This window comes from Perognathus longimembris, chromosome 20 (genome assembly GCF_023159225.1).
Source record: "Perognathus longimembris pacificus isolate PPM17 chromosome 20, ASM2315922v1, whole genome shotgun sequence".
NCBI classification, from domain to species: domain Eukaryota; kingdom Metazoa; phylum Chordata; class Mammalia; order Rodentia; family Heteromyidae; genus Perognathus; species Perognathus longimembris.
In genome coordinates, this window is record NC_063180.1 from 13,475,656 (window position 1) to 13,500,290 (window position 24,635).

Consider the following 24,635-nt stretch of genomic DNA (forward strand, 5'->3'; position numbering starts at 1 on the left):
TTGCCTAGCATGCACGAAGCCCTGGGTTTGATTCCTCAGTACCACATATGCAGAAAAAGCCAGAAGTGGCACTGTGACTCAAGTGGTAGAGTGCTACCTTGAGCACAAGAAGCTCAGGGACAGTGCCCAGGCCCTGAGTCCAAGCCCCAGGACTAGCAAAAAAAAAAGTTACAAATGCCTGCTGGAAGAATGATACTTGCTATCTTTGATACTATTCTCCCCAAGAATATCAAAGCATTTTATAAATAACATGATCTCTAAAGCCACCGGAGAAAAGAAATATTGACTATTCCAAGTTACTTTTTTTTTCAATTGTTTCTTTTGAAAGATCCAAATCAGGAACAGAGGGCTTACTCCTGTAATCCTAGGTACTCATGAAGATGAGCTATCAGGATTGAAGTTCAAAGCCAGCTCAGGTAGAAAGTTCTATGAAGCTCTTACCTCCAATAAACCAGCAAAAAGCCAGAGGTGGAGGTGTGGCTCAAGTGGTAAAGCACCAGCCTTCTGCAAAAATGCCATGCTAGAGCACGAAGCCTTGGGTTCAAGCCCCAGTACCGGCACAAATAAATAAACGAGGCACTGTAGCCTGCTGGTCCTCGGGAAAGGCATGGCAAAATGTTAGGGAGGGAAAATAAGGATGGGGACACGTTCCCCATTCAGACCCTCTCCCACACTTGCTGCTTCCCAGCCAAACTTCCTGGAAGAAATGAGATGTTGCTGCAAGGGAGAAAATTCTGGATGTAGCTCCAGCAGAAAACTGCAAGGCGGGCTAGGGATATGGCCTAGTGGCAAGAGTGCTTGCCTCGTATACATGAGGCCCTGGGTTTGATTCCCCAGCACCACATATACAGAAAACGGCCAGAAGTGGCACTGTGGCTCAAGTGGCAGGGTGCTAGCTTTGAGCAAAAAGAAGCCAGGGACAGTGCTCAGGCCCTGAGTCCAAGGCCCACGACTGGCAAAAAAAAAAAGAAAACTGCAAGGCTGGTAAACATGACAACCACATAGCCACAACCATTTGAAGGTAATTTCTTCCGACATTTAAAAAAAATTAGAAATATGGGTGTTTATTCTAGCCTGCACTGAGCTCAATGTTTAAATAAAGCATTTTCAAGCACAGGCCCCACTGAGCATTGTCGGGGCGGATTACTTCTAATTGTATTATTGCTTCACTATAGAGCAATAAAGTGTGTGATTTGGAAGCGGGAGGCCTGGGGAGGCCTAAAGGGGAGGGAGGGACTTCACTTCTGATACAACAATTGGCTGGAAGTCAGAAGCAAGCAGCAGCCTTGCTCATGCCCAGATACGTGTGTCATGTCACCATATGGCTCATGCCCACCACCCCAGCTTCTCAGAAGGCTGAAACCTGAGGATCACAGTGCAAAGCCAGCCCTGGCAGGAAAGTCCGTGAGCCTGGCTCGGGTGGGAGAGCACCAGCCAATGAACAAAAGCATCATGTACTGAGTTCAAGACCCCATCTCAGACCATAGAGAGAGAGAGGGAGAGAGAATGAAAATGACAATGCATGAAAATACAACTTTTTTTTTTTTCTAGAGGGTGCCTCGTGTGTGTTTAGAAAATCGTTTTCAGGAGCTTTCCCTCGACCTTCAGGCTTACTGAACCATCCATTTTGCTTCCAATGAACTCATCACTCCATTTCAAGAATTCAACTGGAACTAATTCTTTTATTAAATAAACTTCATTTGGGGGCTGGCTGCCTTGAGCTCTGGGAGAAAATGCATCTTTGCTTTGGCTGGAAACAATCTAGGTCAGCAAAGCAAAAGCTTTTTTTTTTTTTTTTTAAAGAGACATGAACCATAGCTGTAATGAAGGACCAAGGAAGTGCCCAGTGTTTTGCTTGGTGCCATTCCTGGAACTTGAACTCAGGGACTGAGTGCTGGCCTGAGCTGGCCTGAGCTTCTTTGTTTAAGGGTACCACTTGAGCCAAAACTCCACTACTTGCTATTTTGGTGGTTTACTGGACCTAAGTCTCATGGGCTTTCCTGTCTGGGCTAGCTTTGAATCATGAGCCTCAAATCTCAGCCTCCTGAGGAGGTGGGATTGCAGGCGTGAGCACCTTGCTTGGCTGAAAGTCATGTGACCACTGCTGGACCCCCCATCCTGTCAGGACCTTGGAAAGAGGAGTATCTTTGTAGTTATGGCTGGAACTAGCGGCAGTTCCATGGCAGACTCAGGACCCCACCCCGATCAGGATCAGGATGCCACACCAATCCCACCAAGCCCTGAGCTGAAATGCCAAAACTAACTCCCACAGGGATGGACCGCTCACTCAGAGGAGAAGCCGTACAGGAACCGACCTCCATGTCCCTCTGTTACCAGAAGAGTCCTTAATAGCTAGTCCAAAATAGTCCCACACCATCCCTGCCTTGCAATATTGCTGGCTACTCCCAGAGGAGGAGGACCAGCCCGGTACCAATGACTCACCCGTCATCCTAGCTACGAAAGAGGCTGAGAACTGAGGATCGCGGTTCAAATCCAGCCCAAACAGGAAAATCCAAGAGACCATCTCCAATGAACCACCAGAAAACCGGAAGTGGCTCTGTGGCTCAGAGTGGTAGAGCGTTAGTCTAGTGCTAGCAAAAAAGCTCAGGGACAGTGCTCAGGCCCTGAGTTTAAGCCCCACAACCAAAAAGAAAAGAAAAAAAAAGTGTCTCACAGCCTTTTCTGACTGAGCTGACTTTGAACCACGATCCACAATCCTCAGATTTCAGCCTCATGAGTAGCTAGTATGCCAGGCATGAGCCACCGATGCCCAGTGATCACTAACTTGGCTCTGCCCCTGGAGTCTGCATGCTGTGACTGACTGAATGCCTTTCTTTGAGCTTCCCACAGAAGAACTGGATGATGGCCATGACAGAGCAAAGTGTTCATTTCATGACCCACAAAGCAGTGAAAACAGTCAAGAAAGGGCACAAGGCTTCAGTCCCCTTCAAGGCCACACCCCCAATGACCTAAAGACCTCCCACAAGGTACCACATCCCACAGGTACTCCACTTCCCAGCAGAGCTCCCCAGAGCACCCAGTCTTATACACACAAGTCTAGGGGCCTTCCCAATCCAGGGAGCACCAGTGAACGCAGCCAGCCTACAAGAAGGTGAACTTCTCACGAAGGTGAAAGTTGCTCGGGTCCATTTTATGAGAGACAAAGAAAACGCATAACCTAGACCTGAGAAACAAAATAACATGGTATCAAAACATGGGGAGAAGCAGGGGCTGAGGGCTTACACCTGTAAACCCAGCTACTCGAGAGGCTGAGATCTGAGGATCATGGTGGTTCCAAGCCAGCCCAAGCAGGAAAGGCTAAGACTCTTACATCCTGTTAACCAGAGGTGTGGCTCAAGTGGTAGAGCACCAGGTGTGAATGAAAAAGGGACAGCTCCCAGGCTCTGAGTTCAAACCTCAGTATAGGTGTGTGCATGCAAGCATCCACACGCACACACAGTGTGGGAAGGGACCATTTGGTGGAGGGAATAGGCAATGGGAGGAAGAAGGTGAAAAGAGGGCTGAATAACCTTCAAGTACATGCATGTGAAAATAGAACAATGAAATCCATTAGAAATTGTTCATATTTCTACATTGCATGCATGCATTAAAATAGCACCATGGAACCCTTTTGTATAATTAACATACAGCAAAACAAGAGGGAAAAGATGAAGGCCGGGACATACAAAAGCAATGGCATTAAGACATGATGACAATAGTGACTCGTGCCTCTCATCCTAGCTACTCAGGAGGCTAAGATCTGAGGATCATGGTTTGAAGCCAGTGTGAGCAGGAAAGGCTGTGCCTTTTATCTCTAATTAAATACCAAATGGCTAGAAATGGAGGTGTGGCTCAAAAGCTGGAGCTCTACCACTTGAGTGAAAAAGCCAAGAAAAAGCACGAGGCTTTGAGTTCAAGTTCCAATAATGGTACCAAAGAAATAATCTTTACATTCGTCCTAGCAGGGGCAATTCTCCACTGTGGAAATCTGATAACTAGGTTGGGATGAACAAATCTCTAGATCCCTCTGAGGGTGTAAACACACACCACCATCCCCTCCAATCTGTGCCTGATTCCGGAATTGATGTGCTGACAAACAGTATCATTGATTTCACCCAAGATAGTCAACAAGGGATGTTTTATTTCTGATCAGTGCTACTAATCAATTACTTAATTAGAGGAGGAGGAGGAGGAGGAGCCGGGTACCAGTGGCTCACATGCCTGACATACTAGCTACTCAGGGGGGGTGAGATCTGAGAATCATGGTTCAAAACCAGCCTGAGCTAGAATGTCTGTGAGACTCTTACCTCCATTTAATAAACTACCAAAAAAAAAAAAAAACCAAAAAACAGATAAGACGTGGTACTGAGGCTCAAATAGAGTTCTAGCCTTGAGCACAAGCACTCAGGTCCATTGCCCAGGCCCTGAGTTCAAGTCCCAGGACTCGCACCAAAAAAAAAAAAAGGAGGAAGCTTCCTCAGACACCAGAGCATACTTCAGTTTCCACTGTGTGGCCTCCTGGAGGGCTCGGTCTGGGTCAGTCCTGAGACTCGGCACTACCAGCAGATCCACTGTGCAAGCACAATGGGAAATTGATGCTCAGTGGTCAAGGACGGGGGTTCCAGGGTGGAAGCGAGCTTCTGGCACCGGAACCCAGAGCCTGTCAGAGGGCAGGGGTGGGGGAAGCAGTCCCACCCTTAGTCCCACTAGCTGAGATCCCTGTGGGACAGTGTGTTGAAACCCCCATGAGAGGGATTAAATTAAACCCAGCCAATTAAATCCAGCCAAGATAAGTAGACCTCTTGGGGATTGTAGGCAGCTAATGGAAATCTAATTCCAGATGTGTGTGCCTGTGTGTGTGTGCACGCACACGCGTGTAACCAGCATTCGTTGGTGCCACTGGGCTTACGTCCATGAGGAGCCATCTTTTCTACCTGAGCCTGGTCTGGGCCATAGCGTCACTCCTGCACTCCTGTCCGGTGCCCCCATGTGCACACCCCAGGATCCCATCCGTCACTCCTCTGTCTACCCCTCACCCCCCTTAGCTTATTTCTCATGATATGAAAATTAGGTTGCAATCTGGTATCCCAACCCAGGTGACACCAATAAATGTTACAACATAGACATCACTCAAACTAAACAGCTGGACACTGGAAGCTCACACCTGTAATGCCAGCTACTTGGGATGCTGAGACCAGAGGCACGGTTCCAAGTAAGTCCAGGCATGCAAGTCTACAAGTCTCTCATCTCTGATGAACCACCAAAAACCTGGAAGTGGAGCTGTGGCTCAAGGGGTAAGCCAGCCTTAAGCAAAAAAAGCTCAAGGGGGGCTGGGGATATAGCCTAGTGGCAAGAGTGCCTGCCTCGGATACACGAGGCCCTAGGTTCGATTCCCCAGCACCACATATACAGAAAACGGCCAGAAGCGGCGCTGTGGCTCAAGTGGCAGAGTGCTAGCCTTGAGCGGGAAGAAGCCAGGGACAGTGCTCAGGCCCTGAGTCCAAGGCCCAGGACTGGCAAAAAAAAAAAAAAAAAAAAAAAAAGCTCAAGGGCACTCCTCAAGTCCTGAGTTCAAGCCCCAGGACTGGAACTAAATAAAGCTTCCTCACTACCAATTTCATTAAGGAATATCAGCTCCCTTTTGTCTGCTTCTCTGCCTGAACACAAAAGGACACTTATCAGGTGAAATTCATGAGCTCGTGGCCACACATCAGTGTTCAACACTGCATTATTTACTCTTTGGAAATGAATGCCTCCTTCAGTGTTAATAACAAGGTCACTGGCAGAGAAAATGATTTCCTTGGGAAAAGGAGAAAAAGAGTACCTCTAAAAATAAAGCAAGAGAAAAGACAGGTGGGCACCAATAGCTCTCACCTGTCATCCTAGCTACTCAGGAGGTTTAGATTTGAGGAGCACAGTTCAAAACCAGCCCAGGCAGAAAGGTCAGTGAGACTCTTTATCTCCAATTAACCAGGAAAAAAAAAGCCAGGCTCATGCTTGCAATCCTAGCTACTCAGGAGGCTGAGATCTGAGGACTGCAGTTCAAAGCCAGCCCAGGCAAGAAAGTCCGTGAGACTCTTCTCTCCAATTAACCACCAGAAAACCGGAAGTGGTGCTATGGCTCAAGTAGTAGAGTGCTAGCGCTGAGCTGAAGAGCTCAGGGACAGAGCCCAGGCCCAGAATTCAAGCCCTACAACCAGTAAAAAAAGAGGAAAAGTGGCTATGTGGCTTAAGTGGTAAAACACCACCCTTGAGTAAAAAAGTTAAGGAATAGTGTTCAGGCCCAGGGTTCAAGCCCCAGTACTGGTGCAATATTTTTTTTTTTAAGACAGACCATTCAAATCAATTCACAGCTTTCCTCAAAGTAGCCCTGTCCTGTCATAGATTCCAATCCACACACAAGTCCTGTCTGGAATGGCTTCCCCTCCTCCTCCCTTCCACCTGGGTGACAGGCCATCCATGTCTGAATGTCATCTGCAATCGAGTCTCTTCCCTGGAGTGTCCTAATTTTTCTCTCCTTTTAACCTCTATCTTATTTAAGCCACTTGGCTTCATACCTGCCTGCTGTGGAGGTGTTGATTGAAATCCAGTTACATTGTTTATAGAGAAATGAGTCAGCTCCTGGGTGTCCACAGCTTCCACTCACAAGTTGGTGATTCTTTAAAGTGTCAGGGAAACCAGAGTCTTGACAGGCCTTGGAGGAAAAAAGATCACCCAGAGACAAGGGGCGGGAGCAGTCAGGGACCAAGACAGGCGTGCTGTTCTTCTGCCATCTAGTGGGTGATCAAGGTATAGCACTGAGCTGGGCACTGATGGCTCACGCCTGTCATCCTAGCTACTTGGGAGGCTGAGATCTGAGGATCCCAGTTTGAAGCCAGGCTTGGCAAGAAAATCCATGAGACCTCTATCTCCAGTTAACCACTAATGTTAGAAGTGTATGTGTGGCTCAAGAGACAGAACATCAGCCTTCAGAGAAAAAGTTAAGGGACACTACTTAGGCTCTGAGCTCAAGCTCCACAACTGAAAAACAAAAACCTAGATATAGAAATCTGAGCTTCTGTGTATCTCTGCCCTATGCTGCTGCCTCTGCCGTCCTCCCACTCCCTGACGTCCACCCCAAGTCAGAAGTGTGAGTTTGTGCGTGTGAATATATATACAATATATAAAATGTGCTGGGAATACGGCCTAGTGGCAAGAGTACTTGCCTCCTCCTACACATGAAGCTATCGGTTCCATCCCCCAGCGCCACATATATGGAAAACGGCCAGAAGGGGCGCTGTGGCTCAGGTGGCAGAGTGCTAGCCTTGAGCGGGAAGAAGCCAGGGGTGGTGCTCAGGCCCTGAGTCCAAGGCCCAGGACTGGCCAAAAAAAAAAAAAAAAAAAAAAATATATATATATATATATATATATATATAATGTATAGGCACTTGAAGTTGGTAGATTATAACATTTACAAAAAACAAAGCCACCCATGTTCTCCTGGCAGGGATGCTGTAATACAATCACAGGAAATGCTATTGGAAATCTTTCCCTTTCATCCAAAAGTGGACAGGGGCAGGAAGTTTTCCTGATGTAGTATAGTGTAGTTATTAGATAAAAGGAAGCTGGAGGCTGAGCACTGGTGGCTCACACCAGTCATTACTCCAGTAATCCCATCCATTCAGGAGGCTAAGATCTGAGGATCACAATCTGAAGCCAGCCTCAGTAGGAAACTCAGAGACTTATATCCAATTGAGCATTAAAAAAAAGTCCAAAGTGGAGCTGGGGCTCAAGTGGTAGAGCACTAGTCTTGTTCACAAAAGCTCAGGGACAGTGTGCCCAGGCTCTTAATTCAAGTCCCACCAAAAAAGTTAGGTTACTTAGGAGACTAATTTCCAGACAGATACATGCCAATCGTTGAAGCTTCAGTCTTTGCCTGTGTCTGTGTGCGCGCATGCATGTGTGCACACACAAGTACTAGGACTTGCTACTTCATTGGAGGTAAGTGTCTCAGATTTGTGTGCTTGGGCTGGCTTTGTACTACAATCCTCAGATCTCAGCCTCCTGCGTAGATTCATAGACATGAGCCGCCGGCACCAGGCTTTAAAACTAACTTGGGGGGAGGCTTATATGTGAAATTCTTCTCGTTAGCAACATAACAACCTGAATGAGTTACAGCTGCAATGAAAACAAAATATGCAGGGCTGGACACAGCTGAGGAGTAGTACTTACCATGCTGTGACTCCAACCACCAGGATGGTAACAAAAAAAAAGCAACTGGGTGAACACATGGAGCAGTGGTACACACTAGACACTGTGTGGAAAATGAAATCTACAACTTGGGGGGGGGGGACTGGAAGAGAGAGGGAAGGGGTGACACTGTCCAAAAAGAAATGTACTCTTTACCTGACTTATGTAACTATAACCCCTCTGTACATCACCTTTAAAATAATTGTTTAATGTTCTCTCTTTTTAAAAAGGAGTTACATATAACTAAAGCCCAACAATCACTGATACAGGCAACATACTGCTTTCTCTCTCCCTCCCAGCACTCAGCAGAAATGATGGACAGAGCTCTGTCCTTAGACACTCCTGATAGGGCTGAGCCATGCCTTTCAGCCATACTTGGACCTTTCCCCAGAATACTAAAAATCACTGCTTTGCCTCTCTTCATGTAGATAGACACTACAATTCTGAGATTCTGTAATACTTTGTGAGCTGTGTATGGTAGCACAATACTGTCATCCCAGCACTTAAAGACAAGACTGTGAGATTAAGGTCAGCTTGAGCTACATGGTAAGACCCTGTCTCAAAAACTGCTGAGGCCGGGCATCTGTGGCTCACATCTGTAATCCTACTCAGGAGACTGAGACCTGAGAATTGCAGTTTGAAGCCAGCACACACAGAAAAGTCCCTGTGAGACACTTATCTCCAATTAACCACTAAAAAAACAGAAGTGGAACTGTGGCTCAAAGCGACAGAGCACTAGCCTTGAGCATAAAGAGTTCTGAGACAGTGCCCAGAGCCCTGAGTTCACTGCCCCACAACTGACAAAGAAAAAAAAATTGCTGGAAAAGGGCACAGAAATTGAAGTAGGATGGTGAGTAAATAGTCATTGTATTCCATGTAAATTATAAAAAAGGAACTACCTAACTTGAAGGGTAGAAATGGGTAAGGATAGGTGAGAACAATGGATGGGATAAAAGTGACCAAGATGCTTTGTACTCAATCTCCCTTGTGGAACTTGAACCGCTTTGTACAACTGCGTGATTAAAAACAATTGATAATAATAATAAAGATGTCAGTGTCTCACTCCTGTAATTCTAGCCACTCAGGAGGCTGAGATCTGAGAATCGTGGTTCGAAGCCAGACTGGACAGGAAAAGCCATGAGACTTATCTACCAATTAAACACACACACACACAACCACACACACACACGCCAGAAGTGGAGCTGTGGCTCAAGTGGTAGAGCACTAATTAGACTTGGGCAAAAAGAGCTCAGGGACAGCACCAAGCCCTGAGTTCAAGCCCAGGACTGGCCAAAAAATAAAAACTTAAAAAGACAAAGCTCCAATATTCTACATATTTAAAAAGGGAGTAGGGAGTAGAAAGTAACTACGTTACGTTAATATTGTTACCTATTCTTTAGTACTTATTGTTATTTTTTGTGTGTGCAAGTCCTAGGTCTTAATTCTGGGCCTGGGCGCTGTCCCTGAGCTTTTCTGCCAGGGCTGGCGCTCTACCACTTGAGCCACAGCTCCACCCCTGGCTTTTGGTGGTTATTTGGAGATAAAGGGTTATGGAATTTTCTGCCCTTGGCTGGCTTGGAACAATGATCCTCAGGTCCCAGCCTTCTGAATAGCACCGGAGCTGGCTACTGAGAGAAACCTGAGCCGACCCGGGGCCGCAGCCCCGCAGCAGCGGCGACCTCCGCGGGCCCGCGCCGCCCTCACCTTCGGGCCGCCGCCGCCCACTCCGGTCCTCCGCTGCCCGACCGCCCTCGTGTCCGCTCCGAGTCGGCTCGCCTGGCTGTATCCCGGTTTTCGCCAGCACTCCGCATTCCCACCCCACCTAAGCCCACCCAGCCCTCCGGCTCGGCCTACGAGGGACGCCCGAGGAGAAAAGCCGCGAGCGGGCAGCGCCGACACTCGGGGACACCAGGGCGCGCGCGCCCGGCGGCGAGCCGACGCATGGCAGTGACGTCCCAAGTGGCGCCATCTCCGAGCGCCGCGCTCCGGCGCGCGTCTCCGGCATCTTGGCCGCTCTGCGTGGATGCGCTTGTGAGTGACGCGTACAGCCTTGGCTCCAGGAACTTCTCCAGCGGCAATTTTGAAGAGAGATTCCTGGGGACTGAAAATTTCCTAACAAAGGAAAGGAAGGGAGCGATCCCTTCGGTCTACGTCATCAGAGCGCACCGGAAGTGGACCAACCATGACGAGTAAGTGGGGAACTCACCGCCACGCTGCGGGGCGGATGGGAGGGCAGTGGCCTGTGGAGTCGCAATACCGGCGGGCGTGGAGTATCCGGGATGTCTATCTCTGCTGGTCCACGCGGTCCGCCCCACCTTACCCAAAAGAACCAGGTCCAGCCAGGCCCTGTGGCTTACGCCTGCCATCCTAGCTACTCAGAAGACTGAGATCTGAGGATCGAGGTTCAAAGCCAGCCCGGGCAGAAAAATCTGTGAGACTCTCATCTCCAACTAGCCACCAGAAAAGCCGCAAGTGGAAATTACTATATTTTAACAGTTCAATTATAGAATGTCTTCCAATTTTAAGGATACTAAAATGTGGGAAAACTTTTTTTGTTGTTTTTCTGCTAATGCTGAACTTGAACTCAGGACCTGAGCACTGTCTTAACTTTATGGCTCAAGGCTATCGTGTGTGTGTGTGTGTGTGTGTGTGTACATGTGTACCAGTCCTGAGACTTGAACATAGGGCTTGGAGTTTGTACTATGGCCTGGGCACTATCTGAGCTTTTTCACTCACAGGTAGCAGTCTGAGCCACAGCTCCACTTCTGGTTTTTTTAGTGGTTAATTGGAGATAAGAGTCTCATGGACTCATTGCTTTGCACCTCACTCAGATCTCAGCCTCCTGAGTAGCTAAGATTATAGACATGAGCCACCAACACCTGGCTGAAGTTTTTTACATTTCATACTAGCCTAATTCTCAACCATTTATTTATATACTGAATCTCTGATTATAGCTGTCTTTATTGTTAGAAAAGCCTTGAATGTGGTGCCTATGCCCAACATGCAATGACTATTTCTGCCCCTCCCTCTTTGTTTAACTCTCTAGGTATGATCTACCGTGCCCTTTCTCAGAAAGAAGCTGGAGAGCATGCTGTGCAGGTACAGTTCTGGGCAGGACATCTAGGAGCAACACAGGTGATGCCAGATTGGCCTGGTGTTGTCCAAGCCTCTCGGACTGGCTTATCTGTCCTTTCCCAGGGCATTTCCTCATCTTTCTTATAGGTAGCTTAGCTCCACCCAGTTCTAGTGTGCTGACTTTTTCCCCTTGCCAGCTTCCTGTCCTATTGGAAGAAGCTCTGATGAACTTCTTCTATTTTATGTCACCTCCCATGGTGACAGGACACCGGGCTGCACCCATCTTAAATCTGATGAACACCATGCCCCCTTGCTTCCTGAGGAAGACCCCCAATCTAAGTCTCTCAGTGGATGTTAGGTACTGGTGTTCATTCCTGTAAGCCTAGCTACTTAGGAAGCTGAGTTCTGAGGATCCTGGTTCAAAGCCAGCCAGGGCAGGAAAATCCGTTAAGACTCTTCATCTCCAGCAAACTACCAAAAAGCTATAAGTAGCTACAAGTAGAGCTGTGACTCAAGTGGTAGAGCACTCTCCTTGAGCAGAGAAAACTCTGGTGCTGGTATTGGAGCTCTGAATTCAAGACCCACACCAGCACGCGCGCACACACATACCCACACACACACATACACTCGAAAAAACAAAACCAAAAAAAGGCTCAAACCCGTAATCCTAGTGACTCAGGAAGCTGAGATCCGAGATTTGTGGTTATCTCCAGTGAACCACCAAAACACTGGAAATGGAGCTGTGGCTCTGTGGTAGAGCACTAGCCTTGAGCAAAAACGTTTAGGGGCAGTGCGCAGGCCTTGAGTTTAAGCCCCACAACTGATTTAAAAAAAAACAACTTAGAAACACTTGGAGTTTTTCCAGAATTACCCAGAAGTCCTTGAGGCCTGTGTTCCTTCAGAGTCCCTCAACACTGCCATGCCAACTGGAGACAGGGGGGGGGGGGTGGCTGATGTCAGGGATACCTTGTTTGTTTGTTTTATGCCCATACAAGGGCTTGAACTCAGGGCCTCCTGTTCTTGCTTACCTTCTCATTCTACCACTTGAGCCAAAGCTCCACTTCCCACTTTTTTGGTGGTTCACTAGAGATAAGATTCTCACGGAGGTAACAAGTTTGACGAGACTTGTACTCCCTACCTTATACGTGTAACTATAACCCCTCTGTACACCACCGTGACAATAAAAATTTAAAAATATCATGGGCCAGGCACTGGTGGCTCATGCCTATAATCCTAGCTACTGAGAAGGCTGAGATCTGAGGATCACAGTTCAAAGCCAGCTCAGGCAGTAAAGTCCATGAGACTCTTATCTCCATTGAGTGACCAGAAAACTGGAAGTGGCGCTGTGGCTCAAAGCGGTAGAGTGCTACCCATGAGCAAAAGAAGCTCAGGGACAGGTCCAGGCACTGAGTTCGAGCCCACAACTGATCAAAAAAAAATCATGGACTTTCTTGCCTGGGCTGGCTTTGAATCACGATCTTCAGATCTCGGGCTCCTGAGTAGCTAGAAAGTCAGGCGTGCGTTATGGTGCCTGGCTTGGCAGTGGGAAGTGGTGAGCCTTGCAGGGTAGACAGGCAAGTCAGAGCAAAAGCTCCGGCTTTGAGGTGTGGGGAGGTCCTGAGTACCCCTCGGTATCCCCGCACAGCAGCAGCCGGGAGCGCAGCGGGCACAGGCCTTTGTGAAGGCCTTTTTGAAGCGCAGTGTCCCCCACATACGGCAGCAGCTCTGCGAGGATGAGCTGCAGCGCAAGGCTGTGGTCCTCGAGTATTTCACTCGCCGGAAGCGAAGAGAGAAGAGGAAGAAATCCAAAGGCCTCTCCGCCAGGCAGAGGCGGAGCCTGCGGCTGTTCGACATTAAACGGGAGCAGCAGAGGTAAGCTCTCCTTCCCTGGCCCTCCAGACCCGCAGGAGCTCAGGGGGCCTCTTCCTCAGCCAGCCTTCACCAGTGCTGCCTGGCTTGGCCTCATGCCTTAGGCCTCTTCTCCCTGTTGGGCTCCCTCCCACCAGAGAGCAAAGCCCTGGCCCACCAGCGGCTCACACCTGTAATCCCGGCTACTCACAAGGCTGAGGGCTGAGGATCGCTGCTTGAAGCCAGCCTGTGCAGGAAAGTCTGTGAGACTCTCACCTCCGATGCACCACCAAAAAGCCAGAAGTAGAGCTGTGGCTCAAGTGACACAGCACTAGCCTTGAGACAAAAAGCTAAAGGATGATGCCCAGGCCCTGAGTTCAAGCCTCCCCATAACAGCACAGGAAAAACAGAGAAAAGGCCAGTGGCCATCTGTGAGTCTGTTGCCCATGGCAACCATTTGTTTATCTCAACTTTCTTAGAAAAGAGGAATTGATATTTAACATATGCACATGGCTTTTGATATCACTAGACAGTATCTACGGATGATTGCCAAGGAAAGATCCAGCCAACTAGGGCTGGGAGCTTCTGACAGGAGTGTGTTACGATGACGCAGAGAGCTGTGTGCCTCGCCCAGCTCCCAGGCCCTCATTCGCCACAGTTCCTGGCTCTGCCACCTAGGGAGTGTGTATGTGTGTGTGTGCGCGTGCACGCGCGTGTGAACATACATACCAGTCTTGGGGCTTCCACTCAAGGCCTGGGCACTGTCCCTGAACTTTTTCACTCAAGGCTAGTGTTCTACCACTTGATCCACAGCTCCACTTCCAGCTTTTTGCTAGTTCATGGGAGATAAGAGTCTCACGGACTTTCCTCCCCAAGGTGGCGTGGCACTGCGATCCTCAGACCTCAGCCTCCCAAGTAGCTGGGATTCCAGGTGCGAGCCACCTTCACCCAGCCTTGCTTGCCGTTTTTCACTCAAGACCAGTACGCTACCACTTGAGCCACAGCCCCGATTCCTGATTGTGGCTTTTACTTAGTGATCTGCAGACCGGTGGCCTCTCGCATCCAGAAGACAGTGAACTTGCCACCACATCTGCCTCGTGAAGAAATGCCCGGGCTCCAGCAGAAGAGGAGGCTGCTGCTGGGGTCCCCACAGAGTTTGTCCTGAGCTTGAACCTGCAGCTCTCCTTTCCATCATCCATGGCTTCCTGGGGACATTCCCCCCACGAGCCATCAGAGCAAGTGATAATGGCGGCAGAGAGAAGCCTCTGGGCCTCACCTGTTCCTCCCTCCCTTCCCCCACTGCTCACCCAGCCCTGTCACTGCCCACAGGAACACAAAGTCTCCTCGTGCCAGCAGATGGTAGCCCAGCTACTCAGGAAGCTAAGGTCTGAGGATCGAGGTTCGAAGCCACCATAGGGCAGGAAAAATCCCTTAGACTCTCCAGTGAGTCACCAAAAAGCCTGGAGTGGAGTTGTGGTTCAAGTGAGAGAGTAAGCACTAGCCTTGAGTGAAAAAATGCTAAGGGACAGCGCCCAGGCCCTGAGTTCAAGCCCCAGAACTGGCACAAAAAAAAAAAAAAAACACATTAATTCAGGCAAGATTAAGATTCATTTCTCTCATGAAACCATTCCACATCACCAGCACCTGGGCCATGCCCTTGGCCTCATCACCAGTAAATCACCTTTAGAGCTTTCCTCACGGACCCAGGTGGTTTCCTGCACTCCAGCCATCAGGACTGCATCTAAGACAATGGGAAAGAGTGGAGAGCAGAGAAAGGACACTACTAACTCTTCTGGAGAGCAGAAACTCAGCCTCAGGAGATTTGTAGCAGTGGGGAGACTGAGGTTCAGGAGGTGGAGGTGTTCACAGTGTTATTCAGACTTCCTGCCCCACCCTGCTGCACCCAAATCACCATGCCTCAGACAACCACACTAATGTTTAACCTCTGCCCATGTCTACTTCCACAGGTATGACCTTTTTCTCCCTCTGCATGAGCTCTGGAAACAGTACATCCGGGACCTGTGCCATGGTCTGAGGCCAGATACGTGAGTTGCATTTCAGCCTGACGGCGGGGATGGGGATCATTGGGACTACAGCCTGAGACCCTGGCTGTGTGCACAGTGTGGCTGCAGACCTGGGCCGGCCGCGCCCCTCGCTGGCGTGGAAACTAAGGGTTTTTTTCCTTCTCAGGCAGCCACAGATGATTCAGGCCAAGTTGCTCAAGGCCGATCTGCATGGTGCTATCATTTCAGGTAATTTGTTCAGAGCTTAAGGTCCCCAGGAGATACCCATTTCCCACTGGTGGCAGAGTTGACATCTTCCTGGACCCCGTGAGCTCCCTGTGGGGCGCTCTGCATCCCCAGCCTCAACGGCAGAGATGCTGTGGCCATTTATCCTGTTTTATTTTTGGCCAGTACTGGAGCTTGAACTCAGGGCCCAGGCACTGTTTCTTTGCTTTCTCGCTCACAACTAGTGCTTTGCCACTCAAGCCACAGCTCCAGTTCCGGCATTTTGCTGCTTCATTGGAGAGAAGACTCTCACAGAGTTTCCTACCCTTGCTGGCTTGGAACTGCGATCCTCAGATCTCAGCCTCCCCAGTAGCTAGGATGCCTGGCAGGTGTTTTTGTTCTATGGGTTTTTATTTAGATCCTATGTCACTTGCCTGTAGGCAAGCAACCAAACTTGGACCTCAATGATGCTGGATGAGCATGTGCCCCCCAACACCTTACAAGAACTGCTGCAAAGCTGGGCTTTGGTGGTCACAACTGTCATCTTAGCTGCTCAAGTGAACCAACAAAAAGCCAGAAATGGAGCTGTGGCCCAAGTGGTAGAGCACCAGTGTTAAGGGGGGATAGTACCCAGGCCCTGAGTTCAAGCCCTGAAACTCATATCAAAAAGAAAAGAAACCAGCTGCAGATCGCCAAGCTTCCAGACAAGAGGCGGGCACAGGCTGTGAGTGTCCATTATTTGGGTCCTTCACCGGGCCAGGCACCACACCCTGCCTTTCTCCTTGCAGTCACCAAGTCCAAGTGCCCCTCATATGTGGGCGTGACGGGCATCCTCCTACAGGAGACGAAGCACGTGTTCAGGATTATCACCAGAGAGGACCAGCTGAAAGGTACGTAGTTGGGGCTCTGTGGGGTGTTGTGGGGCAGCGCCCCCTCCCTCGGCTGCCTCATCCCTTTCCCTGACGTCCCAGACCTCCATTGATGGCAAGGCAGGCTGGCTGAAGAAACTGGGGTCTTGTTTTTTTATTGTCTGTCATGGGGTTTGAACTCAGGGTCTGGATGCTGTCCCTAAGTCCTTTTTACTCAAGGCTAGTACCCTACCACTGAGCCACAGCTCCATTTCTGGTCTGGGGGTGGTTCATTGGATTTTCCTGCCTGGGCTGGCTTCAAACCTTGATCCTCAGAGTCAGCTTCCTGAGTAGCTAGGATGATAGGCATGAGCCACCCTTCTGCATAGAAGCCAATTTGCTGCCCTCTTTGCTCACTCTTTCTCCTGCTTTGTTTTTATTTCCAGTGATCCCCAAGCTAAACTGTGTGTTCATAGTAGAAATTGACGGCTTTATTTCCTACATTTATGGGAGCAAATTTCAGCTGCGGTCAAGTGAGCGGTCTGCCAAGAAGTTCAAGGCCAAGGGAAGCATTGACCTGTGAGCCTGGAGGCAGCTAGGAGCCAGGAACCCCACTGCCCCACGCTTTCCATGAAGAGATGGGGTTACAGACCTCCTCACCTATTGCCACCCTGCCAGGGACCAGCGAGGGGGAGGGGTGCAGAAGGAAGCACAACCTGACATTTCTGGGTGACTTTATTTTCTAGGACAGGCAGAAACCACAATAACGCACCCTGGCTGACATGTTTATCATGCAATAATAAATATACTCATAGGCATAAATGAGCTGCAAATTACAAAAGCACTGCTGCTGGGCACCGTGGCTCACAGCTATAATCCCAGCTACTCGGGAGGATGAGATCTAAAGATTACAGTTCAAAGCCAGTCTGGACAGGATAGCCAGGGAGGCTGAACACCGATTAAAAAAACAAAACACTGGATGTGGTGCTGTAGCTCATGAGGTATAATGCTAGCCTTGAGCAAAAAAAGCCAACACATGAGCCTGAGACCCTGAGTTCAAGTTCCAGTACATGCACGCACGCACACATGCACACACAATTTTCTTTTTAATTGGCAAAAGCAAACAAAGCGTCTGGCTTGGGACTGCACTGAGGCCCGAGTGAAGCTGACTCCCAACAGGGCTGGGACCAAGATGGCCACGCACTTGCTCATCTGAGACCCCAGCTGTTGCCTCTAATGGCTGCTGTTTGAGGATTAGGGGTCCAGATGCCTTCAGAAGTCTCCTAGCCCCATACTCTGGCCTGTGCGTGTGCACATGGGACTCTGGCTCAGCCATATTTTGGGGTACTAAAGAAGGTCACCAAATAACTAGTCCCATCAGGTTCCAAAGAATAAACAAGAAACACTCCTCCAAAGGCTATAAATTATGCTAAGGAGCTTTCTTTCTGGACAATGGCTTTTGTGTTAATGTAGTTTGTATTTCTTCGCTATAATGTCTCATTAAGACATCTGTTCAATGTATAGTATTAATTTAGGAGAGGGGCTTCTAATAGAAATGGATTTGGAATCCTCCATTTAATTAACCCCAAGGGCCTTGAATGACTATCTTAAATAGACATCATTAACAAGAGTGCTAGACAAATTAAAATTCGAGTCAGTAACATCCTTGTTAATTCTTCTTGAGCTGTGAAGGACAAGCAGAGGCAAGCTCCACACATACAACCTCCAATTTTTTTTTTTTTTTTTTGGTCAGTTGTGGGGCTTGAACTCAGGGTCTGACTGCTCCTTCCCTGAGCTTTTTCACTCAAAGCTAGCTAGCGCTGTACCGTTTTGAGCCACAGCTCCACTTGTGGTTTTCTGGTGGTTCACTGGAGATAAGAGTCTCATGGACTTTCCTGCCTGGGCTGTCTTTGAACCACAATCCTCAGATCTCATACTTTGAAGAGCTAGAATGGCAGGCAGGTGTCAGCAACCAGCTAATTGTAGAAAAAAAAATGTTTGCAGGGCAAGGGTGGCTCGCACCTGTCATCTCGTTCCTCAGGAGGCTGAGACTTGGGGATGGAGGTTAGAATCCAGCCCGCACAGGAAAGTCTGTAAGAAACTTAACTCCGGGCTGGGAATGTGGCCTAGTGGCAAGAGTGCTTGCCTCGTATACATGAAGCCCTGGGTTCACTTCCCCAGCACCACATATATAGAAAACAGCCAGAAGTGGCACTGTGGCTCAAGTGTCAGAGTGCTAGCCCTGAGCAAAAAGAAGCCACGGACAGTGCTCATGCCCTGAGTCCAAGCCCAGGACTGGCAAAAAAAAAAAAAAAACTTATCTACAGTGAACTACAAAAAGGCCAAAAGTGGAGTTGTGGCTCAAGTGAAGCACCAGCCCTAAGGAACAGGGCACAGGCTCTGAGTTCAAGCTGCATTACTGGCACAAAATAAACAATAATCATATGTTCAATATCCATTGTTGGAGGAAAAAAAACGAGAGCGTCTCCAAGGATGAAAGCTGGGGAATCAACAGCCCTGCTTGATGCGGGCAGGGCCAGCCAGCAGGCCCAGCCAGTACCCCTGTGGCCACCTCCCTCCACCATGGACACAGCCCCCCTCCAGCCACAGTCACTCCCAGCTGGAACACCTGTGCTGCACTTCGCCCATTTCAGCTTCCACACTGAACCCCAGGGTGTGGAGCTGGGATGCAGCCAGCTCTGAGGTCAAATCCCAAAACCCAGTTCTAAGGATGAAGGATGCAAAGAAAGAGGACAGTGGACAGTACACAATACTGCAGGGTGCAGGTGGGGGGGGTGCGTAAGCGCATGTGTATGTGGGTGCATGCGTGTGCCAGTCCTGGGACTTGAGCTCAGGGCCTGGGCACTGTCCCTGAGCTCTTGTGCTCAAGGTTAGTGCTCTACCACTTGAGCCACAGCTCTACTTCTGGCCTTTTTGGTGCTTCATTGGAGAGAACAGTCTCATGGACTTTCCAGCCCAGGCAGGCTTCAAACCAAGATCCTCAGATTTCAGCCTCCTGACCAATTTGTGTTAAGCTGGGTGTCAAGGTACCTACCTAAAATAGCAGCTTAGGAGGCCAACATAGAGACTGACACCATATCTCTAAAAAGAAGAAGAGAAAATTTCTGTTTTTTCTCTGCTATACTTCCCTTAGGAACATAATTGGTTAAATAATAGTTAAGTTTACTACATGGATACCAATAGGGTCTGAAGTTATTAAAAATCTCTCTGGCAGTCTTTTCCCTCAGCATAGCCCCAGGCTACCCAAATGGATTTTGCCTAAAAATCAGATTTAAAGTAAGCAAATCCCCAAGTTCCTAGAAAAATCAATGTCTCACCAAATTCACAGCATTATCCTCTTCCCTAGCCTCCCCAAGTATTGACTTTCCTCAGTCCTGGACTTCCAGAGACCCAGAACTCAAGCACCAAGCAGTGTGGCTCATGTCTGTCATCCTAGCTACTCAGGAGGCTGAGATCTGAGGGTCGTGGTGCAAAGCCAGCCCAGGCAGGAGAGTCTGTGAGACTCTTATCTCCAATGAGCCTCCAAAAGGAAGTGGAGTTGTGGCTCAAGTGGTAGAGCTCTGGCCTGGAGCAGAAAAGCTCAGGGACAGCGACAGGCCCTGAGTTCAAGCCCCAGGACCTGTACCTCCCCCCTAAAAGAAAAGTAATAATAAAAGATTCCCTCCTCTGAGGTCTTGCTTCCTGTAGTTTGGCAACCGTGGGCAGCCACCACCTTCCCATTTCCTGGGTTCTTGGTAAAATAAGCACAGGAATAACAAGACACAGGAGGGAGGTGGCAGTGTAACTCAGGTGGTGGAACACTAGCTAAGGAGTAAAAGCATCAGGTACCAGGTCCAAGTCCTGATTGTGGGCCAAAAAGGAAAAAGAAAGAAATACAGAAAATATGTATATGTATATGTGTATATTTGGGGATTGGAGGCATGGCTCAGTTGGCAGAGCTCTAGCCAATGAGCCAAAGCATCAGATACTGAGTTTGAGTCCCGGTCTCAGATCTAAAAAGAAAAAAAAAAAGACACATGAATAAAGCTCATGCATGGTAGATCCTCAGGCCTTGGAACATCCCAACTCTAAAGTAGTGTCTTCCAAACATGCCACCCACGTGTTTAAGGCACCCCCTTTCTTGCCAAGCTGCCTTGCCGGTGTCTCCGCAGCCTGACGTGGTGTGGGCCTCCAGAGGCGCGGTTGTGGGCCACTCGAGGTGGGCCGAGCATGCAGGATCACCGAGCCCAACATGGTGCACACGAGCAGCGTGCCACTCCCCACAGCCCTGGCTGCTTCTTAACTTGTCTTTACTTTTTTCTTCTTGTTTTATTTATTGCCAGTCCTAGGGCTTGAACTCTGGGTCTGGGTGCTGGCCCTTAGCTTTTGCTCAAGGCTGGTGCTCTACCTCTTGAGCCACAATGCCATCTCCAGTTTTTTGCTGGTTCATTGGAGAGAAGAGTCTTGCCAAGTTTCCTGCTCAGTCTGGCTTCCAGCCTCGATCCTCAGATCTTAGCCTCCTGAGTAGCTAGGGTAATAGGCGTGAGCCACACGTGCCCAGCCTGGGTTTTTGTTTTGGTTTTTTTATCCTTTCCAAAGCATGAACCCCTGCCAGGTTCAGGCTCCTGGCGATGCTTGCTGTGGAATTTAAAGACTGCAATAATCATTGAACACCTTATTAACTGGCTGTCTAATTAACATAATTGAGAATTACAGCCTGTCCACCCAAGCCTATGTTTCTCCACAAAGAAAACCTGCCAGCCACTTGGGCCATGCCAGGGACTTCGTGGGGGATGGCTTCTTGTCTGCTTTTGGGTTTTTTGGATTGGTCGTGGGCCTTGAACTCTGGGCCTGGGTGCTGTCCCTGAGCTCTTCAGCTCAAGGCCAGCACTCTACCACTTGAGTCACACAGGGCCACTTTGAGTTTTCTGGTGGTTCATTGGAGGTAAGAGTCTCACAGACTTTCCTGCCTGGAAGGCTTTGAACTGCAATACTCAGATCTCAGCCTCCTGAGTAGCTAGGATTATAGGTGTGAGCCACCAACACCCAGCTTGCTTTTGTTGAATTAAAGGTAAGTCGTGCCAGGTGCTGGTGACTCGGGAGACTGAGATCTGGAAGACTGCAGTCCAAAGCCAGCCTCCAGCAGACAAACCTGAAAGAGATTGGTCTGTATTAACCACCCAAAAGCTAGACGTAGAAGTGTAGCTCGAGAGACAGTGTCAGGGATAGCAGTACCCAAGCCGTAAGTTCAAGCCCCAAGTCTAGCACAAAAAGAAAGAGAGAAAGGTAAGTAGTGATGCTAAGAAATAAAGACAGAGAGGTCTTAGGTGCTACAAAGTTGGGAAACTGAGTCTGGTTTTCTGGAAGGGACAAGAGAAGTGACACCCACCAGCTCTTTCCTCTCTGGCCCCAAGCTCAGCAAGATGGCTCTTTACTTTCCTAGGCCTCCTTCCCTGGATGGCAGCTAAAGAAACTGTTCCTCCCAGACCTGAACGCCCCATCCCATTGAGTCCAGCCCCACCAAGCTCAGCTTGCTTCCTGCTCCACTGCCTTTCCTTTTGTATTCTCCCTGTAATGATGATGCTTCTACCTTTAGGTTTAAACAAGCACTCTTTTTTTTGGGGGGGGGAGGGTCTGTCCTGGGGCTTGAACTCAGGGCGAGGGTCTGTCCTGGGGCTTGAACTCAGGGCCTGGACACTGCTCCTGAGCTCTTTTGCTGAAAGCTAGCATTCTACCACTTTGAACCACAGCACCACTTCTGGTTAGAGAGAGGTTAACTGAAGATAAGAGTCTCATGGGGACTTTCCTGTCCAGGCTGGCTTTGAACTGTAATCCTCAGATCACGGCCTCTTGTATAACTAGGATTACAGGTGCGAACCAGTGCCCAGCTCTACACTGTGTGTGTGTGTGTGTGTGTGTGTGTGTGTGTGTGTGTGTGTGTGTGTGTGTGTTGGTGCTGGGACTTGAACCCAGGGTCTGGGATCTGACCCTTAACTTTTTCGCACAAAGCTGGCACTCTACCACTTGAGCCACAGCTCCATTTCTGGCTTTGTTTTTTTGTGTGTGCTGGTTCATTAGAGATAATAGTCTCATGGAATTTCCTACCCTGGCTGGCTTCAAACCTCAATCCTCACATCTCAGCCTCCTGAAAGGTCAGTCACAACCCAGAACACTGACTCTACAACCTGCTTTAGACTTCTAACACCCCAAGGGGTTGTGGTCCCTCTGGGTGTACTATCTCATCTTATTTCATTCAACCCCCAGTATGGAAAAGCCAGCCTAACCAGAGCAGTAAATCACAGCCTTGTCTCTGAAGTCTGAGCCTTTTCCTTGGCATTTCTGAGAATAGAGGTTTGATGGGAAAGCAAAAAAAGAAGAAAAATAAAGAATTTTGGAAGCACACAAAATTCCTTGGGATTTTTGTTTTAATTAAGCAGTTAAGGCATATGAGGCCCAGCTGCCTCTTGCCTCGTAATGTCACTCTGGGAATGCAGGGCGAAATTCAGACAACCTCGGCTCTGCTTCAGATGTAATTGGAGCGGAACCCCCTGGAATTCCAGCAAGATGAGTCCTGAGGCAGCCAGAGGCTCGAGTCTTTAGTCGTCCTAGTACTCAGGAGGCTAAGATCTGGAGGATCATGGTTCAAAGCCAGTCCAGACAGGACTTATCTCCAATGAACCAGCAAAAAGCCAGAAGTAGAAGTGTGGCTCAGTGGTGCAGCACCAGCCTACCATGAAAAAGCTAAGGGAAAGCACCCAAGTCCTGAGTTCATGCCCCAATGCCAGCACGTGTGCATTCGTGCACACAACTGTGGGAAGTTCTGTACTACCTACTCCTGACTTCCTTCTTCCTTTTCTTTGTTCACTTCTTTGCATGTGCCAGTACACAGGCTTAAACTTGGGGCCTGGTGCTGTCCCTGCGCTTTTTTTGCTCAAAGCTAGTTAATGCTCTACCATTTGAGCCACACCTCTACTTGTGGATTCTTGAGGTTAACTGGAGATAAGAGTCTCACAGACTTTCCTGCCCCAGCTGACTGCAAACTATGATCCTCAGATCTCAGCCTTCTGAGTAGCTGGGATGATAGGTGTGATCACCAGCGCTGGCTTTATGGCAGTTTAGGAAAGATTTCTTTGTGCCCCTCTTTCTCCCTTTGGCCTTTGATTGGAGCCTGAAGGGGAAATCTGTGATGGGAAGCAGGTACTGCAAAGCCTGCGGTCTTGAAAGGGTGCATAAACCACAGGATGGCAGACACAGGTCACAGGCCGGAATGAATACAAGCAGGGTGGGGACCAGAGGTGCAGGGGCAAGTGCACCTCAGTTTCAGTTCCAGGGGCCTACAACCAATGAAGTCCCCAACTGTTTTGTTCAGTTGCATGTTAACAATAGGGCTGTCCTCCCTTCCTCCTTCCCTCCCCCTCTTTCCTTCCTTTTCCCTCCTCTTTCCCTTCTCCCATTTCTGGGTGTTTTGTTTGTTTTGTGCCTGTCCTGGGGCTTGAACTCAGGTCCTTGGACCCTGGTAGAGCACTAGCCTTGAGTCTTACAGGTGTGAGCCACCAGTGCCCAGCTCCAAGGACTATTTCTGTGTGGCATGTGAACTGAGAGTGTTTGCTTGTGGGTCTTTTGGTTTTGTTTTGCTTTGCTTTTTACATTTTTTAAGTGGTTGGAAATCAAGTTAAAAAGAAGGAAGATGAGCCAGGCGCCAGTGGCTCACACCTGCCATCCTTACTACTCAGGAGGCTGAAATCTGAGGATGGCAGTTTGAAGCCAATCCCTACAGAAAAGTCCCTGTGAGACTCTTACCTCCACTTAACCACTCAAAAACTGGAAGTGGAGCTGTGGCTCAAATGGTAAACACTAGCCTTGAGCACAGAAAGGCATAGGGATAGCTCCCAGGCCCTGAGTTTAAGTCCCAGTACCACACACACACACACACACACACACACACACACACACACACACACACACACACACACGAATCATGAAAAGGCTGCCCTGTCTGGCAGGACACCAGGAGGAGTGAGATCCAGGCACTACAGCAGTCTTGCATACTTAGCTTAAATTCCTTTCCACACAAGCAGTGTGGCACTTCCATACACCTCATCCTCAGGAGACAGGGCACATTGCTTATGTCTGCAGTAACACCCCCAAAGGCAGAGCCCCACTGGAAATGAGGGTCTGCCTACAGCATCAGTCATACAAAGTCAGAGCAGCTCTTCTCCTTGGTCCTCTGCCCTGGTCCTGGCACGGATGAGGTCCTTCTGGGCTTTACCTCACTGAGCCCCAGGCTCCTCTTCTGTCTCCCTTCCAGTTAGAACATTGTATGGTCCTGGGCTGAGCTCCAGGAGGTCTGTGGAGGATGGGAGAAGCTGAGCTGGGTTATAGCAGAGACAAAGTTACAGACAGGGGC

At 49.1% G+C, this 24,635-nt stretch overlaps 1 protein-coding gene across 2 annotated transcripts; it reads left to right on the top strand.

The window, feature by feature from the left end:
- The first annotated feature begins 10,224 nt into the window (after window positions 1-10,224).
- Pop4 (POP4 homolog, ribonuclease P/MRP subunit) lies at window positions 10,225-17,050 on the top strand. 2 transcript variants are annotated; one of them, XM_048329664.1, is made up of 7 exons: window positions 10,225-10,418; window positions 11,276-11,328; window positions 12,950-13,176; window positions 15,120-15,197; window positions 15,343-15,404; window positions 16,169-16,270; window positions 16,675-17,050. In XM_048329664.1, exons 1-7 carry the CDS (start codon window positions 10,412-10,414, stop codon window positions 16,809-16,811), a joined length of 666 nt encoding a protein of 221 aa, XP_048185621.1. In that variant the 5' UTR covers window positions 10,225-10,411; the 3' UTR covers window positions 16,812-17,050. The 2 variants fall into 2 exon arrangements, with proteins under 2 accessions (XP_048185621.1, XP_048185622.1); XM_048329665.1 differs by having other exon boundaries at window positions 12,953-13,176.
- The last annotated feature ends 7,585 nt before the right edge of the window (window positions 17,051-24,635 follow it).

Bases quoted from the DNA above. Each gene is read 5' to 3' on its own strand.
- Pop4 (XM_048329664.1), top strand. The intron at 15,198-15,342 runs GTGAGTTGCATT...TTTCCTTCTCAG, and splicing joins CATGGTCTGAGGCCAGATAC to GCAGCCACAGATGATTCAGG. The intron at 15,405-16,168 runs GTAATTTGTTCA...TTCTCCTTGCAG, and splicing joins GCATGGTGCTATCATTTCAG to TCACCAAGTCCAAGTGCCCC.